The following is an 18,826-nucleotide window of genomic DNA, read 5'->3' as shown; positions in this document are numbered from 1 at the left end:
TTGAACCAATGAAAACACATTAAATTTAAAAAGATTTTCAAATGTCGTAAAAAAAAATAGTGTTCCTGCTCTTGAAATTCCTAAAGGACATATTTTTACCTCGGAGTCACAATTTAATTAGATTATATTTTATTAGACATTCTTTACAAATTTTAAAATATTGCTATTATACATGCACAAAGGAAAATCAATTTGAACAATTGTATGTAGGCATTCATTGAAGTCAACCACAAAATAGGAACATTTTATGTCAGTTATCAATGTACTCGATATGTATATCTAAAGTGCATTATGTTACAAAAAATATAGAAAGTCAGCAGCACCAAGATACGTTCACAAAATAAATACACCTGTCAACAAAATAAATTATGGTAAATGTGACAATAATAATTGTCTTAGCCTTAGCCAAAAAAAAAAAAAAAAAGAGAAAAAAAGGGGGAAATTCACAATAACCAAATGTGCAGTTTCAGAGAGCAATGGGGGGAGGGAAAGGTTTTATTCTGAGCATTTACAATATTTACAGGTAATAAATATTTTAATACTTCCCATATGTTCACTATTACAGAATACTGCAATATGTCTTCCAAAAATCTCTTGCTGAAAATGTCAGCGCCTCCTGCAAAACAAAAAGTGGACAGAAGAAAACAGAAAAATTAATTGTCACTTCAAACACATGGACATAAAAATTAATATCAAGAGTGCCACAGACTACCATGGGTGAGCCTTGCTGGTACATTTGAAATAACCAGGTCAGCTTTAGACATCTTTTGAAGACCTCTACTAGATTTGCTTTATTACAACTCAGGTAGCGGTATGGAGACCTGCAGTTTGTCACAACACTGAGGCCATCTGTTACACTGTATTGTACATCCAGAGAAATAGGAAAGGGTTTTAGTTTTTATTAGAGCCTTATGCAAGAAGATTCCTGAGTGCTACAGGTAGAAAAATTGCACCAACCTATAACAAATATGCCAAGTGCTAAATGGGAAAAAAAAAAAATATCATGTCCCTGTTGTTAACCGCTTGGGTGATGCTAAGTTTATGATCAAAACAATGCCATGGGGCTTGTTTGGTCTATCTTTACCATGCAGACCACCTATTAGACAAGGGTCTGTTCATCTTAGAGGTATATATTTCTGTGGTGTCACGTACATGAGTGCATGCAGTACTCATGCAATAAAGGCAGCTCAGGTCTCAAAGTGACCAGACCCTTGACATCATCTCTTTAAACTCTTGGATGAATGGAAAGGTTATGAATCCTCAAAGTTTCCCTCTGTAAGCCAAAGAGCTTGGACCTGAAAGAAAAGAAGCATCTCCTAGTGTTAAGCTCTGACTGCCATTGCATTCAGTCCAAGTTAAAAGAGTCAGCTGTATACAGTCCAAAGCTTTGGGAGTTTTCTAAGGGATGCTGGCAGCCTGGCATGAGATTTCTACTCTTCCCTTCCTTGTGAAGGCATGGGAACAAAAGCAGAGCCAGCTCCTACCCTGTTAGTGTATTACTTATATGTTCGTGTATTACTTATACTACAATATTATTTAAGTTACTTCTTAGTGGTGCCACAGGGAATGCTGAAGGGTTGGGCTTTTTTCCCTTCTTTCCCTGTGAACAGCACATTTCTGTAATGCATGTTTGTTCCCAGGGAAACAGCTATAGGGTGGAATACAAAGCTGTATAGGATGGAACTGGATTTGCCCTGTGGCTGGACTGATCATGGCAGGAGTGTGTGGGTGTGAGACACAAAAAAATGCAAATCCTTGAGAGTTTGAAGGGTTTTTTTTTTATGTGCGCATTGAAAGTGAGACTACATTTAATGTTAGGGAGTCTACTCGTTTGAAAGGTTTCTTAGGAAATTGGGTAAGAACAGCTTAATTGAATTGGAATGGGAATATAGCTGGAATGTCCCTGAGAAAGAATTTTTAAGTGCCTGGAATGGAAATACTAGCATGAAGCTCCTTAGTAATTAATTGGTGTATTCAGGCTATATTAGAATGTGCATAATAATAGCACACAATTCATACAGCATAACTGTATATGTGTGTCTGCACTACACAGATCTGTCTGTAAGAGGGTGACATTTTTAATTTGGCTTGGAGTTTAGGCTTTGTTTCAGAGTTTAAGCTAAGCCACATCTTGACAGTGGGCTCTGTACTAATCCCTGCTTAAAAGATGCCTTCTGTGATTTGGTCCCACGTTTTGCAAAATTGGCTTCTTTTAAGAGATATTTCCTGCAGTAAGTCAAAAGATCTAGAAAGTACAGTATTTTTGGTCTTTTTTTCTGGCCTAAACCCAAAATTTTGAGATCAAGATTGTGTGGAGGGAATTGACATGAGGATTTTAATTCAGTGTGTTGACTAGAAAAGCAGCATAAAGATACAGTAAAAAGCTTGCTTAAGGTTCGTCTTAGCACTTCCTTATTTATCCTGCTGCATTAGGCATATCCACTTCTTCACTGTAAAGTAATGATGCTTCTCCTAAGCTGCAGCTAGACTTAGGGGTGCTACAAAAGCAGTTGCTACTGGTGTGGCAAATGGAAACCCTGTCTGCACATCTTCCCTGCCCCCCACCAGCAGATAGAGTAGAAGTTCCTGATTCAGCTCAGTATAGCTGAGGAACCAACCTCATTCAGATGTGGTTATGCCTCCATGAAAATGTGCTTGCCCACCTTCTGCCAGCAACCACAGAGACAGCTGCACTCAACCTGTCTACCTCTATCTAAAGTACCTGTCAGGGAGTTGAGACTTGTTTTCATTTAAATGTAGAAGTTCTGTCTTTTGCCACTTTCTTAAGAGCTGAACCAGCATATTATGTATGCTCTGTCATTGTGAAGGAGTAACTCAATTTTCCTGTTTTATGACTTCTCTTTGTTTAATCATCTTCAATTAAGTATCTAAAATATAGGTCCTCTTCAGGAAGCTGTTTCTTGCCCTGGAGAAATACTGCATCTTGAGAAATAATTTCAGTAAGGTAAAGCTGACTACCTTCAGCCATCCAAACATACTTTTGAAAGAGAAATGCTGGGCAAGGAAAATCAACAGGGTTGTACCTGTGGTGTCCAAACCAAAGACAGATAGTAAGAAAAAAAATAACTTTTTTTTCCTACATTGAAGATTTCTATGTGCTGAAGACAGATGTTATTTATTGGCAACCACAGTTTTTTAACACCCATTGAAAAGTCAAGTGTCTCCTGACCAGAGACCTGCAGCATGCCTCCTAAGGTGCTGAGACAAACCAGCCCTTCTTACTACACTACTAACTGCTACAGCCATGCTAACACATTTATGGTCCAGGACACTGAATGACTAACCCCAAATGCTGGTAACTTCTGTATATCCCAGCAGAAGTTGAGGTGATGGAGCATGTTGCTAACTGTGGCCTGTAAGGCTTAACCCAGGAGTGCAGGGTTTTTTTAGTAAATCCCACAGCTGGTGTCTCTTTCTAAGGGATTAACTGTGAGCGAGTGGCACTCCTCTTACATCTCTATTCTGCCAAAGGGGAGGAACAGAGAAAAGGGTGGGAAAATGCAAACATTTGAGGAGAACTGAGGGACAGACTCCTTGGACTTGCCTGCAAGTGTGCAGACTTCCACTCAAGCAGAGATGACTGCAAGCAGATGAGTCGCTTGGGGCGCCTAGACTGAAGTTTTCAGCTCACCACTGCCCTAAAAACCCCTCATTGTCATACATGAGGGAAGCACGTCTCTCTCCAAAAGCAATGCTCAACATTTTTCAGCAGTAATGTAATAATTTCACAAGCTGGCAAAAAGATGGTGCTGAATTAAAAAATCCTAAAGGCAGGGAAAATTTTATAGTTAAAGGCTGGTCTGCGTTGTTTGCAGATATTACTAAGAGGGAAATTTTCCGTGTTCTCCCCTAAGGTTAAGCAGTAAAATGAAAAACTGTAAAGTAAGGGTAGGAAATTTGCCAAAAAGGGGAGGCGTTGAGAGGGAGGAAAGAAAACTTCGCCATTTTATAGATGCAGAGCCTTAACTAAAACTCAAAGCTTTCAATCTGCTGAGGCCCAAGTGTGGGACCAAAATCTGATGTGAGAGACACTAAAATTAAAACAGGAAAGGGAATTTTAATGGCTATGATGTGCTTTGGTTTTGCAGAAATAACTCTACCTACTACTAACTCAGCTTCAGAAGGTTCATTTTGGCAGTAAGTGTTTTACTTGAATTGTTTGTCATAGGAAAGAAAGACTTTGTCACAAATGTAAAGTGGGAAGGGTACTTACCTTCAGAAAGCACCTTGAGACTGTGCACTGCTTGAAAAGCCATTGCTCACTTACGAGCAAAACAGTGTGCTATTACTCCAGTTATGAGAGAGGCCTTGGCCTCTCACACCAAAGGATAACAATTTCAGTAAATATATGGTATGCCCCCCAAAAGATATAGCAGAATTACCTTAAATTGTGATTATGTGTAGTAACAGAGTTGTCCAAGAGTGGGCTCTCAGTCACGATGCTTCCATAATTTAGCCAAGCCGAGCGGGCTCGCCTCTTTTTCTTCTCTTGTTCCTTGCGTTTTCCAGGCTTTGCTTTCTTTTTCTTCCCTGATACCTTCATGGGCTGCTCTTTGTAGGTCTGTGATTTGTTTGTCTCCTGAGTTAGGTATCTGCCCTCATCTTCACTACCAAATCGCACAGGGTAGTTCTTCGTGTTGGTAGCAGGCTTAGGGTTAGGTGAAACCTCTGAAGTTGCACGGATCTCTGCAGTGTTGACGCCTTCAATCAAATTTTGAAGGAATATTCTTCTCCGTAAATCTTGGATTGACTTGCCCTTGTCATGCAATAGCTGGTGCTCTGATACAGCTCGTTTGCTAAAGAAAGAGAAGAGAAGAGGGGGAAAAGACGTTTAGGATTTGGTTATTGCCTAGTATTTGGCAGAGCTCCTCTCTCTTCTGGCAGTGGTGGGCATACTGTGAGTGACTGTATACCAGCTCTCAGGCTTGGAGACATCAAGTTAAGTCAGACTGCTGGAGCAAGTCCTGCTTCTCAGAGTAGCTACTCCCTTCAGAGAAGGGAAAGACCTAAGCGGGTAATAATTCTCAGCTGACTGATCATACAGCAATGGACCTGGAGTTGGATTAGTCACTGTTCTGTTCTAGGAAAGCATTACAACTCTTAATATATCACACTTCAGGCAGTAAAAGCAGGAAGGCAGTTGTCAGAGATAGGAAAACCAAAGGGTCAGATAATGGAGCACTGCAGTCAAGCAAGACAGGGAATAACAAGTACTTGTACTGAAGCCGGAAGCAGTGTTTATACAGCATCATTCTAATAATTTTCCTTTGCTCTGTAGTGTACTTCAAAAACATAAATAAATGCATGAAAGTGTAATTCATTTCTAAATTTAAATAAGCGCAATTGCAGGAGTGTAATGGAAAAATGTTTGAATTTGGGTGCCTGAAACATAGGCGCTTCAGTCCATAATGAGCCATCCAGAGAGGCAGCGTGAGCATCAGCAGAGAAGAGCCTCAGCCACTCCTGTTGAATTTACTGCTTGGGCACTTCTGTCTAATTATGGGGTTTGATGCCTTTCTAGTATTCTTTTAAGAGTGAACTTTTGGGGCCAGTTTTCTTGTCTGCTGCGCTCTCTGAGTTTTATTCTAGCCCTCTTCACTGGATCTTTTTCAAGGGCATCCTAGTTTGAGTGGGTCTCTGGTGCTTTTCCAGAGTTTGCGACCTTTTGGTTCACTGACCTTTGTCTTTGGATGATGGTTTAGCTATCTGTCTTTCAGAGATGTTTTACTGGCAAAGAATGTATGAAACATCTGAGGAAAGAAGATACAAGTGGCACCTGGATAATAAACAACCATGATAAAATACATGCTGTTGCCTTGATGTGGAATAGACACACAGCTGCACTGTGAACCACAGAAAGAGCACAGGCTGGGATTTTAGCTATGTTCCCATGAATGCTATAATACAGTTTATCCTTCCAATTGCCCTAGTTCAGTGTGCAGAGATTGGCTATGTATCCTCTCATATTGCATCAGGGTACTCCATGTGACTGGATTATTACCGGCCAAAGAAAATGAATTCACAGCCTTGCCTGTCATATAATGATTTGGTCAGTTAGCTGGATAAAAAGTTGTTTCTACATGTGGGTGAAATGGGAGAAGACACATAACTGTGAGTGAATATTTATTCCTTCCGTCCCGTCCCTGATTATCCTGCTATGTTACCAGGTTGCAAAATGTGGTGAACAAAGATAGCATGCGAAACGACTGGTAGTGTTCTGCAATTTACATTTCTCAGTCCCTTCAGCCAAATTCTTTAGACTGATTTGATCAACAAGCTACCTGAAACTGGCAACTTCAGGTTGCATGAGTTTGAGAGCACTCCCATCACTTTTTGTCTTTGAAGAGCTTCACTTTTTGTCTATTGGGTTCAAGTGGCGGGTTCAAGTGACACAATCCAAACAGCAGCTTTCCCCCATTCCACAAGACTGAAAGATGGCGGCTAGTTTTGCATGAAGTCATACAGTAGGGATATCTGATCAAAAGCAGGCCTAGATATACTTGAGCTTGTGAACAAACATTGTCTCTGTTTTAAACATCCCGAAATCAGTTTTGGATGACTTCAGTCTTTAGGGCAAATATTTTGTGCCCTTCAACTCAATGTCCCAAAGCAAAAATGTGATGTGATAATACTGAGCTGAACCCATATTGTTTCTTTCTCTTTAGTGCAGCTGTGACCATTAACACAAGCTAAAAATCTCCCCCAGGAAAAATTTGTGTGCAGTGCATTCCCTGAAGCTCTCCAACAGCCATCTCTAACAGTCTTCTCATTAAGGTCAGTCTGATTTGCAAGTGCGCTAATAAAACTAGCACCTTGGACTCCTCTGAGTGGCATACTTCTGTGCTCTTGTCAAGCTGTCCATTGTGGCTCACGTTACATTCTTAGCTTCAGTAATCTGTTTTCCCAGGGTATTTGCATGGGAAATGCAGTTCTCCTTTTACTCTTCTGGTTTATAAAAAGCACACAAAATCTCAGTGCTTTACTGAGTCTAAAACAGTATGCATGTCTTATGTGATGAGCAAAGCTTTCCTACTGCCTCTTGTAAACTACCAAGGATAATTCCTTTTATCACAGACAACCTAAAGCTGCCTTAATCCTGTAATGTGTATTTGGTCAATTTACCCACTGTGACAAAATCTTGAATCTCTAAAGCCTGTTATTAAAGTACTCCTGATTGAAAAGCTGTTCCATTTTACAGAGCTGAAACCTAAAGATTCGGTTCCAGTACACACAAGACAGTCAAAGAGCATTACAAGATCTACATCTTGATGGAGTATGCCTTTCCAGAATAATGCAGGGATTGACATGTGAGGGGTTAGTGTGCCAAAAAGGGTGGGTTTCTGTTTAAATGTCTCTATGATATTTAGCATCAAGTCTGGCCCCAAATAACATTCTGCCATTCCAGATGATTGTATAACATTACATAGTGTTACATTTCACATGACTTTTATTACTCAGCTAGACTTAGGGATTACATTTTGCCTATCAATTTCCTTTGTAAGCTCTAGATCAAAAATCTCTTTAAAACAAAGAAGATGTGGTAGATACATATCTCTTTAACCTTCTGCCTCCTTCTGCCTCAATTATTCAAGCTAATCCTATGTTTGTAAACCAAGGAGAAGGCTGATGTAAGAATTGCTTTGTGGTAGAGATATCAACAGTATCTCACTCACACACTCAGAGTAGGAAGGCAATGAAAACAGGAATGACTGCATTCACATCTTGGGTATGATAACGTAAGAAAGTGTTAGGCTGTCAGGGTTAAGATGACCCACTAGAGGTCCCTTCCACCCTGCTGCAATAGGTACCTCTCATTCAGGGAAACAGAGTCTGTACCCAAACCACATGCAGTAAATGCTAAGCTAACATGTGGTGGGCACTTTTGAGAGAAGGATGTTGGTTTGTATTTGACCAGAGCATCGAAACTAATTGCTGTATGCAAGTACTATGCACATACGAGACTTGATGTCTCATTACGTGGGAAACAGTAGAAATCCATGACTTGTGGCTGTCCTGACTTCATGTACTTCTAGATAAGCTGTTCTTTTCAGGCACATTCCTTCTTCATTTTTTACCCTAGATATCCAGTGTCACTGAGAAGCAACATTCTTCAAGCAACAACTTTATGTTTCAGAGAGTTGCTCTTATTTAACTGTTATCCTTGAGCATTCACATTGCGGCTCATCATAAGTTTAACAAAATAACTAGAGAGGATTCAGTCAGCTCTGGATTTTACAAGGCTGAGTGCTCTTGCCACTGGCTCCAGAGGGAGTGAACACTGCTCAACCTATCTCAGGGTTAGGAAAAATATTTTGAACAGATCTGGGGACATGATGCTGCAGTGTCTGGACATGCTGATAAAAATATCTAATTTCACTTTGAGGCATTACTGGGTTTCTCAGAAGTTTTTTAGCAACTAAAGCATTTCTATTACAAATAATATGTCTGACAATCTGTTCTCATGACAATTTGCTGCTGCTTTCCATGGGAGACTTGCCTCAGTAAAGTCTGTAGAGCCAGGCCTACGTCATTTTGATTATTTTTGCATGGGTCTAATGATGTGCTTCAGTATTTTCATCCATTACTGGTTTAAGCCTTTGACTGAAAAAAATATCTCTAGGCTTAAGTGAGTTATTAACTATTAACTCTAGGAATGGTTTGTGGTGATATTAAAACAGGACACATGTTTGAGTGTGGTGTCTGTGTTTGTGCTGTACCCACAAACAAAACTACATGAATGCCACTAACTGACAGCTAACTGGTTTCTTGTGTGTGTTTTACATGCCATAGCAAAGAGGGAGCTGAGAAATGCATTTTGACTGCTTAGCTTCCACTTTTCTTTCTCCTGTCAGAACAGAATGGGGATGTTGGAAAGACCTCTGATCCTGACCTTTAAAAACAAGTGTTAGGAAAACGCCAGCTTAAAAAAACAAACAAACCAAAAACAAAACAGGGGAGAGTATTTCTTAGCAAATCTAACTTCTTTGAAATACAAATTTGGCTCAGATCCAGCTCAGAGTTTCCTAGCCAAGAAAATAACAGCATTTGACTGTACTTCAGTTATTTTCAGATAACTGTACTGCAGATTATTTATTTCTGAAACTGAGATTTGTTTTCTCTGTATTCAAAGAGAGGAAAATGGTTGCAAATGAAAGAAATAGCTGAACAATAGTTTGAAAGAGTACAAAACAGCTCAGCATTAATGGATGGGGAAGAATACGCTGTAGCACTATCAGCAATAACATGTTCTACACAATTTGCTGTAGGAGATTTATAATAGCTGTCTGCCTGGTGCCAAAGTTTAGGTGTGTCTGTAGTCACTTCACCTGGGGGATTTTCTTTGTTGCTTAAACGGCAGAGGAAGTGCCGTTTGGAGATCTTGTCCTTATGTATGTAATAAAACATTTACAGGGAAACCAATCTGAAATCGTTTGCTGTGTCATGTTTCCCTGTAAGTTGCGATTGGATTTTCCAACCTTCTTTTCCCATCCAGACTTCCTTTTGAACTTAGTGACAATACAGCCCTCCACGCAGTATGACTGAGGTGTTTCTTCCTTAGAAAATCTGATGCAAGTCCAATGAAAGCCAGCAAGCCAGCAAGTTAGATGCGTGAGACAGCTGCTCCTACATCAGCCCAGTGGCTTCTCCTCTGCACTTTGCGTAGGGGTATTAGTATAAACCATGCTGATTATTTTGGAAGGAGCAAAGAGGTCATTTCCTGAACAGACTTTCTTAGGTTACATTATCATTTATCAAAAAATATGCTTCTGCCTCCCAGATACTGGACTCCCTTTGGATTTATTTTTTTTTTTTAATTTTTATCTTTTCTTCCCTGAATTCAGTGGCAGAAATCCAAAAACGTTGCTCAGTACTTCAGTTTCATGACAGCCCTCACTACCGTGTGTCTCTTCTGCCCTTATCGATATTGGCTCCATGCCAGTGCCAAAGAAGTATATGTTATTTAGTGTAACGCACAGCACTTTGATGAAACAGGATTCTCCCTACCAAGACCCTCCCGGGGTGCAGAAAGATGCACGGGCAACAGCACAGGCTGGACAAGCACATAGCTGCCTTGCTGCCCCCCTCGGAAGAAGAGACCCTCAGCTCTAATACCTCCTTCCCAAAAGCTCTATCGTCTCCTTCCCAAGCGCTTTTTGAGGCCGGCCCGCTGAAAAGCGCCCTTTCCCTGCCCCAGATGCTCCCTGCCTATTGCCTAGAGGCCACTAGGGAGCACCTGGGTTACCTGGGGCAGGTAACCTGGAGCTGCTCCGCTGCAGAGCGCTGCTGGGGCTGCAAAGGCTGCGGCGCTGCGTCCCCTCCCCACCCGCACCGCCACCCAAAAAGGGAAAAAAAACCCAAGAGAAACTCACAGTCTGCGGCTGATCCCCTCAACTGATCTTCCGTGAGAGGGCACGGAATAACTCAGCAGAAACACCGCGAAACTCCACTGCTGGAAGAGTTTAGTGAACATCGTATCCTCCGGGTCTTAAAACCTGCAAGGAAAGGGAGGTCAGTCCCGAGGGATCCGGGCGCCAGCGCCGTCCTCAAGCGCTCCCCGCTTTCGGCTCCACCAGCTCTGAGGCTGTGGAGGAAAAACAAACTTGCGGAGCTCTCGGCTGCGGCTCACTTCTTCCAAACTTCTCTCCGCCGCTCTCCCTTCCCTGCTGTCTGTCTCTCCCTCCCTCCCTCCTTCCCTCCCTCCCTCCTTCTCTGTGTCTCGCTGCCCGGAGGCAAGATCTTCCTCAATATTAGTTAGAGAATCATCTAGCTCCTTTTTGACTCGGGTTTAGAGAGGGCATCTATTTATCTCCTTGGGCCCTGATCAGTTCTAGTCCTCTAAGCCGCTGTCTCAGGGCTTTATTTTACAGGAGAAGCCCTCTTTGCAGATAATGAGAGATTCTCCAAAGTCAGCTCAGCTCCCCTCTGCTCTGCAAACACACGCACGGACACACACACTCATAGACGGACGCAGATTCGGGGGCGGAGGGGCGGGGGGGATGCATCTATACATCTGTCTTTAAGTATACCTCTGCTAAAAAAAAGAAAGTCAGGTTCACGTCCTCAGTCAGCTTCCGGAAAGTTTGGTCCACAAGTGTGCCGGGGACAGGGAATTCAAAGAAAGAGCGCTGCCTAGCTGGAGAGCCCGAGAGGTCTAGGCGGAGCGGCAGCCCGGGCAGGCTCGGGGGCCGGGAAGCATGCTTGGCTCCGCAGGTTGGACTGCGCTGGAGCCTGCGATGTTCACACGCTCCGAAACAGTCTCTGGGAGACCTGCGGGAGGACGGAGGGTTTTGCAAAGAGATGGCGCCCTAGGAACATGTGCGGAGAGAGAGAGAGCCCAGCCGGGATACCCACAGCCAAAAAGGAGACGAGAGATCAGAGCTTCCCAGGAGCGGAATCAAAAAGGAGCGAAGAAAGGGGGACACCCGTCAGCGCACGCAGTCAGCAGACTCTGAGGACTCCGGCCAAGCCCTTCGCATCCTCTGCAGCGGAGCTCCTGTCTCTTTCTGTGTGCCTCCCCCCTCACTCCACAGCTCCGTTTTCGTGTTTACCTCTAGGTCACCACCTCCCCTGCCGCAGCAGAGTGCGGTGGGCCATCCCATCAGTGGGGACACTTTTTAGATCAAGCCCAAATGCCCAGCCTGGGGTCGTTGCCGCCTCTCCTTTCACGCACCTACCGTTGTTGGTCGTGGTTCCCCTATTAGCTGGAGGGCTGATTCCTAATGATGTTAATTGTACTCTAGTAAAGGGGGGGTGGGGGGGTGGGGGGGTGCTGAGAGGGAGGGCTGGGGGAAGGACTCGCAGTCTATGAACGCAGGCGCTTCTGGCCAAAAAAGTAAATTAGTGGAAAGTTTTCTCCTCCTCTCCCTCTTTCGCCTACCACTTCCCCTCCGCCAATCCGGCCAGGGCGCTGCAGGTATCTGTGTCAGGTTGCGCTGCCGTGCGTGGCGGACCGCTACAGGGGACCCGCCGGGGACCCTGCGCTCCAGCTGCAAACCCTGACCACCCCCTTATCCCCCTAGTCTACCCCCCCCCCCCCCCGCGGAGGGACTGAATTCTTCCATCACGGGAAAACACTTACGTAAAAACCAAAGGTAACACAATTCGCCCCTTTATACAACCCGCTTGAGAAAGAAAGTGCCCTCGGCTATTACGAAGTAAGGTACAGGGGGAAAGCATGGTAGGGGGTTTAGAGGGGTGGTCCAAAGGGAACCACTTTGTCTGTTCCAAAGGGGACCACTTTGGAAGCCAACCTGTTCGGCTGCAGAGGAAGGGCTCTCCGCCGGCTGTGCCCAGGTGGGCAACAGCGAGCACCTGGGGCCGCCGCCTCCTCCCGGCAGCATCCAGGCACTACTCAGCCATCCGCGGCCGCGCACCCTTCGCGGGGCTCCGCTCCCCATTGAAACCTGCCTGGAGAGACCTGCCCGGCGACGCCGGGGCTGCCCCCAGGAACGGAGGAGTCGCTGGCTTATGCCACCGACAGCCTGATTTACAGCAAAATGCCTGCCCAACACCCTCGCAAACGGCATCAAAACTCTGAGGTCTGCCGGCTGGTTGCTCTTTCTCATCCTCTCCCCGTACTAAGGAACGCTTTCTGGCAAAAGTTTAGGTGCAGAACAAATCATTGTTCTACCTGCAGGTTACTTCACGTTAAAAGACACTTGCTGCCACGATTTCTAAGTCCAGCTCCTTAGCCAAATTTCATACCGCACCCTCAAATAAAACCGACTACATGAGAGCTGGAATAGAAGTCATGCTGAAGATATTAAATCGTTTATGCTGCAAATAAATTCCCTGAACACCTGGTAGGCTATAAATGAAAATGTATGGCTAATAGGCTTCTTTGATTTACACTGCCCTTTCGAGTAATTAAAAATAATTGTAAGATCCCCTGAAAAGAGCCCCCACACGTTCATAAGTCTATTGCTCATGTTCAAAGTAAAACGTCCATCAAATATTTTTAGCATTTCCTTTCCCCTAGAAATAATAATAATAAAAATAATAAAAAGAAACAACCAACCACCCCAACCCTTACAGCCTCAGGAAAAATAAATAGCCTTTTTAAACTTGGAATACTGAAGTTTCTTCATAATTTATTACTTCACCTTTTCCTTGAGTTACAGCCCTCTGTGCCTCTCAGAGATGATCACCCTGGCCAACAGTGGTTGATCTTCTCAGCAATAGCTTCCAAAACTATGTTCTATGCTTAAGAAAAAGGAAAAAGAAAAAAAAAAAAAAAGAAAAGAAAAAAGGTTAAATAAATCAAAAAAAAAAAAGAAAGAAAAGAAAAATACTTTTCAAAAGAAATCCAGCCCTACTGAGTTTTTATTCTGCCTGCAACAGATTAGTGCTAAATAAAGGGTGTCAAAAGCAGGTGCTTTTCTCCCTTGCTGCTCTTTTTATTATGAAGAACAGAAGCTTCTCCTAATATATATAGTGAGGGAGACCCTTCTTTATTGCTTTTATTGAAAAGACCAAACTTGTGACATCACTAACCACCTTCCTATGGCTGAGTTTGCCTCATCTCTGCCTCAGTGGGCTTGGAAAAAAGAGAGAGAGAGAAAAAAAACCCTACATTCCAACTATGGCTTTGCTAATATGGCAGGAACTGAGCAGTGCCAAACCTGTTTAGGACACTTACTATCACACCATGATACCGTGAGCACACACCCCACATTCCCCCCCCCCCCCCCCCCCTTCTCCTTCCTCCTCCCTACCCCCCCAAAGGCTCTTTGTCATCTTCAACAACCGGCACAGCGCTTTTTCTCCTGCCACCTACACAAATGCTTAAACCGTGAGCAAGCTCCTCCTGGTACCTAGCTTCACCGCAAGCCTGAACCCTCCTCCGTGGCAGAACAGGGTGAAAAATGCCCTCTGCCAGGGTTTAAATCCGTCTTTTCCCCGGAGGATGGAGATGTGCACCCAGGGAAGAGGCTCCCGGGGGCGGACCCCCTCTACCTGCAGCATCTCATCCCGCCGGCCTCAGCCGCTCTTTCCTGCTACCTCCGGGTGTCCCCTGACCCCGGGGAGAGCGGGGAGAGGATGATGCTGAACGAGAGGAAGGATCGAGGAGAGATGCTTTGGTGCAGGTTTTGGGACTGGAATCGCACGTACACCAAAGCATCTCCCCGCGCGTGGGTCATCCCAGGCACGGCTGTCCCCGTGTTTAGGAGGGAGGAAAAGCCGTAGTTTTGTTCTGGTTTCACCTGCCGGGGTCTCGGTTACTGCAGGGCTCCCCGCCAAGGCGATGCGCTTGCGGCGGCTGCTTGTTTTTCCAGCCGGGAAGCACGGAGGGAGCCGTGAGGTGAAGGCAAACCCCTGTGTTTGCCTTTCTGGTCAAGCCCTGCCTGCCGCGACAAGGCAAACCTTATCATTTTAGGTTTTCTGCTTTCCTTTTCTCCAGTCCTCCCGCCTCAAAGACAATGAGATTTTGGAAGGATGCCGCGATTGGCTTCTGCTTCTTTTTTCCATACGTATAAACAGGCATAAATCAGCTTTCCTACGAGGAAGCTGACCTGGGAGTTTGGCTAGGAAGAAAAGTCCCTGTTCCAGGTCTGGCACGTAATTCCCGAGCAAGGAATAAGGCCAGGGGCTGCGGGCGGGTGTGTGACCGGGCTCCCCCGGGGAGCAAAACCTTCCCCCGAAACAAGAGGCGACAAGTGGGACAGGTTTAGCTAATTGGAGAGGAGGTGCCAGTGCAGCCTCAGAGATCCAGAAGGAATTAATGACTAACCCCCCTGCCCGGTGCCCAGAGACAGGCTAAATCCTCCTCTCTGCAAACTTCCCATCCTTCACCTCTGTGAAGTTCCGCCTCTCCCTCCTCCCTCTTGTTTTATTCACAATAAAGCATTCTCGTCATTTCCCCTCCCGGATTTCTATAACCTCAGTTGCACTCGTCCAGGGCTCCGGTTCAGACGCGGAGTTTAACCTCCCCAGTCTTCCCAGGGTGGAAAAAAATGGTGTTCAGCAAAAAAAACACAGGCGTGCTGACTGCTTTGGAGTGAGGCTGGCGGGGAAGGGAAGGGAGCGGCAGCACAGCGATTGCCGGTCTTGTCCTGCGAGGACCCCAGATTCCCAGAGACTCGCACAAACCCTGTAATCCAGTGGGGTTCAAAGCCAGTGAGCGCGGCTCTCTGCAGGCGAGGTGCGAAGTCCCAGCTGTTTTTGGGGGATTTTACGTTATTTTTTCCCCCTTTTTTCCCCGAAGCTCCCAGGGTGGTCTTGCAAGGCTGTTCTGCAGCTAGTAACAAATGCGATTGCTTGCAGATTTAGGCAGGCTTTCCAGCAAGTACTCATTCTTGCCCACAACCTTGAGCTTTGCTGTACCCAATTCTCACAAAGGTTGCCTTCCTCCCCTCTGCTCTCCCAGGGCTACCAGGGGTGAGAAACTACTCAGTCCACGTCTGACATGGTGCAATCTTCCAATTGGGTGAAAAGATTGTTTGAGGAGAAAGAGAAAACCGTTTTTTTCCCTCCCCATCAGCAAGACCCAGACGTTTTGAAGCACTCTCTCTGCACACACTAATCTCCTTTATTAAACAATGCTTGAGTAGCTGCGCAGAGCTGCCTCTTCCACCCTAGAGGCGGCCGGAGTTCCCCAAGTTCAGCTATTGACACACTGCGAAGTTTATTTAGACAATATGCATTTAATTTATGCACTCGAGAAAGCGGGGCGGGGGGTGTGGGGTGTGGGGAGTGTGGTGGTGGAAATACCGAAAAAGCTGTGTGGAGCTGGAGAGGGCTGTGCCAAATCTTCTGCCTGGTTCTTAGGATCCAGTAGGCACCAAAAGGAATAATTTTCAAGTTTGAGGGCGAAGAGTCAGTTATCAGTTCATAAAGCCTGTCCCTACTATCTATAGCCCAGCGGTGCTGGCGGCTGGCACCCCACGGCGGAGCAGCCGGCCAGCCTGGACCCCGCTCAGCGGGCTGCCGCGGGGCCGGTGAGCTGTCCATGGTGGTGCGGGGCCGGCCTCCCGCTCCGGGCAACCGACCGACAGACGGCCCCTGCTGGGTGAGGAGTGGGGGCTCCGGATGACACGTCCCGTGTTACTGTCTCGCTATCCCTGCTTTCTCGCTAAGGTATCTCTGTCATTTCTACTTGTAAAGCCCCTACTCGAACCTTCACCTGCAGGTAGGTAACCTGCAAGAAACAGGCAGCTGTTTCAGATCCCTGTTAGAGGGAGACTTCCAAATGCATGACCTCCCAATGATCACGGCACTCCAAGGGCTAGCATTAACCATGCTTTCCATGATTCACGTATTTTCACTAAGTGCTCTGAAACCTTTAGGTGTTAAGCTGCCTCTCTCTAGTTCTGGTCTCGACTTCAGTTTTAAATATCTCTTAACATAGGTTGGACTGTTTTATTTTGTTTCATTTTTTGGGACTGAATATCTACTAAATACAAACAGGAACAAACATGTCTGGTCTACTCAATTTAAACAAAACTACTACCAAACTGGGCTGGCTTGAAAACAAGAATTCAATTTAAGCTGAGCTGGGGGGGGGGGGGGGGGGGGAGGGGTGTGAGGAGGGAGAGGAGGGGAAAGGGAGGGGAAGCTTTACAGTTTGTTTTTGTGCTATGTTGAAATAAAATCCAGCCCTTTAGACATTTTTCTGAGAGGAGGCAGACTCACCTCCTGCCTTGGAATAGCTTAGTGGTTAGTGCACTCATCTGGGATGTGGGACACCAGAGTTCAAGTCCTTTCCTTCTCTGATTCAGAGTGCTAATCCCTGGACAGTTGGCTTCTCTCAGTTCCATCCCAGACAGAAAAGCCTTTCTGATTACATTTGTAATGAATTGATATTTTCTGATGGGTGAAAAATGAATATTTAGTTAAGGAAAAATTCCCATCTAACTGCTATGCTGAGCAGATTGGGATTCTTGGTTGAAAAAAGAGAATTCCAGGGTTCCATCACACAACAATGGAAAAGAATTGCAAGTTGCGAAAAGAAATGATGTGCTAGGATAAAAGAAGGTTAATCTTTCTCTGGTGGCACACAGAACTAGTGTAGTTAAGACATACTTTCTTTACCTTTAGTGCTTCTGTCCTTCCTCATGGGCACATGTGAATAGTATGGTTAAGATATGCTTTCCTTAAATATAATTTTGTTTGATTTATTATGTTTTTTTCAATTTCATTAGCAGATGGAACACTAGAGATGGTTGCACTTAGGATCATGTCTAGCCTCACAGGGCTTCCCAACCCAGAAGACAGGCTGCCTTTCCATACCTGGGCTGATGGAAATAACTTGTTCGTGTGAGGTTTGAAATCATGCCTGTGAATCTGGACAGCAAGATACTATAACATGCTCCATCATAAGCATAACCTTTATTTGGTAGCATTTCTTAAATACATGTCTTTGTTTTATGCATGTTGTCTTTAGTAATTCTTTTTGGTAATCTCCAGTCCACCTTCCAGGAACTTTGCTGCTTTTTGCTCTTTGTTTTAAAACATAGAGATGACTGGAAATGTTATGTGCAACCTCTACTTTGGCGCAGATGTACTTTGCTCCTTCCTCTGCTCCTGTACAAGTACAATGATCCTGCATTCTCTCCTTTCATACCACATTAATTATCCATTTTCATATCCCATATACCCGGTGGAACAAACTGCATCTTTAAACTTTTCCCAGAAGTCATGGGATCTGATTCAGCTCTCACTGAAACCAAACTGATTACCTATATTTGCTTTGTTGGGGTGGGAGTCAGCATTTTACATGGTCACCCCGTCTCCAAATTTTGAATGTTCTTTGATCTCACAGTCTTTTCAGACATCATGCCCCATAGGGTGTGAAGCCTAAGCTGGAATGAGCAAAGTGGAATGAGCACCTGACTTGCTTTAAACAGGCCATGCATAGTGAAATATAGCCCACAGAGTTGCCCATGACATGCTGCACAACCAGCTTGGACAGCAGGAGTTGTGAGCGAGGACATTCTTAGAGGAGCTTCGATTAACCCTTGCAGGGTAGGGTTCTCAATTTGCTAGCTTATCAAATGTGAAATTGAATTAACCTGAATCAAAAGGGATCAGCTGTAAAAGTTACAGTAACTGTTATTTGTTTATCCTAAGATGGCTAATGTTTCTTTTATCATTCTAGCACCTTGTCTTACACCAAGATTTATTAATTACTCCTTCATCTCCAGATTTCATCTCTCTTAAAACCAGCAGTAATATTCTATGAGTTTGGTCTGACCTATCAGTGGTGTTCTCTGAAGGCTGGTTTTTATTTCTTAGGAGTATTGACTATATTTCTGCCAAATGCTTGAAGCAATTTCAGTGGCTGTGGGAGACGGAAGGGCGAAGGTGCCAAAAAAGGTGGTAAAGCAATATTTGGCTTTAGCAAGCTAAGGTGGCAAGGTCTGATTTTCTGCTAAAAGTCAAAAAGTAGTTAAGAGTTTTGGCTCTGAGCAGGACTGGACATTGACAGAGTTCCTGGGTACTGCTGCCCTTACTGAAAATCACTCTGTCTCCCAAGCCCTAGAGATGAATTAAGTCTTATACAAGTTCTTGAGTTGGCAAATGAGGGAATGACACACGGGAGAGTTTTCTGAGAGCAGCCTGTATGACTCAGGGGTGGCCTCTGTAGTCATAACGCATGTAAAAACAAAGCAAGCTATACTTAGTGCAGGCTGAGGACAGCTGTAGGAAGGATCTGTAGGTTGCTATGCTGGCAGAAACAAGATCCAAGGTTGTAATACACAGCCTTGACAAAAGGAGGCTGTAGTCATCATTTCAACCATAGATCAGAAAAGCAGCAAGGAGCTGGCTTCTATTTTATTGGAAATATTTTAATTCCTTAATCACT

The 18,826-nt window shown here is 44.6% G+C and overlaps 2 protein-coding genes across 9 annotated transcripts in view; one reads left to right on the top strand and one right to left on the bottom strand.

Annotated features, from left to right (window-relative positions):
• Positions 1 to 18,826, top strand: part of CCDC91 (coiled-coil domain containing 91) — a 562,122-nt gene that overhangs the window by 336,192 nt on the left and 207,104 nt on the right. The window lies entirely within an intron of this gene.
• On the bottom strand, positions 113 to 13,225 carry PTHLH (parathyroid hormone like hormone). 8 transcript variants are annotated; one of them, XM_065665070.1, is made up of 5 exons: positions 11,374 to 11,552; positions 11,049 to 11,289; positions 10,392 to 10,514; positions 4,404 to 4,817; positions 113 to 616 (listed from the first exon to the last, which is right to left on the bottom strand). In XM_065665070.1, the coding sequence occupies exons 3-5, from the start codon at positions 10,490 to 10,492 to the stop codon at positions 607 to 609; spliced, it is 525 nt and encodes a 174-aa protein (XP_065521142.1). In that variant the 5' UTR covers positions 10,493 to 10,514; positions 11,049 to 11,289; positions 11,374 to 11,552; the 3' UTR covers positions 113 to 606. The 8 variants fall into 8 exon arrangements, with proteins under 8 accessions (XP_065521142.1, XP_065521146.1, XP_065521145.1 ...); XM_065665074.1 differs by lacking the exons at positions 11,049 to 11,289; positions 11,374 to 11,552 and adding an exon at positions 13,125 to 13,225; XM_065665073.1 differs by lacking the exons at positions 11,049 to 11,289; positions 11,374 to 11,552 and adding an exon at positions 11,697 to 11,781.

Source organism: Lathamus discolor, chromosome 1 (assembly GCF_037157495.1).
Source record: "Lathamus discolor isolate bLatDis1 chromosome 1, bLatDis1.hap1, whole genome shotgun sequence".
In the NCBI taxonomy this organism is placed as follows: domain Eukaryota; kingdom Metazoa; phylum Chordata; class Aves; order Psittaciformes; family Psittacidae; genus Lathamus; species Lathamus discolor.
The sequence above is the reverse complement of the archived record's forward strand: the minus strand, read 5'-3'. Positions and strand labels throughout refer to the sequence as shown.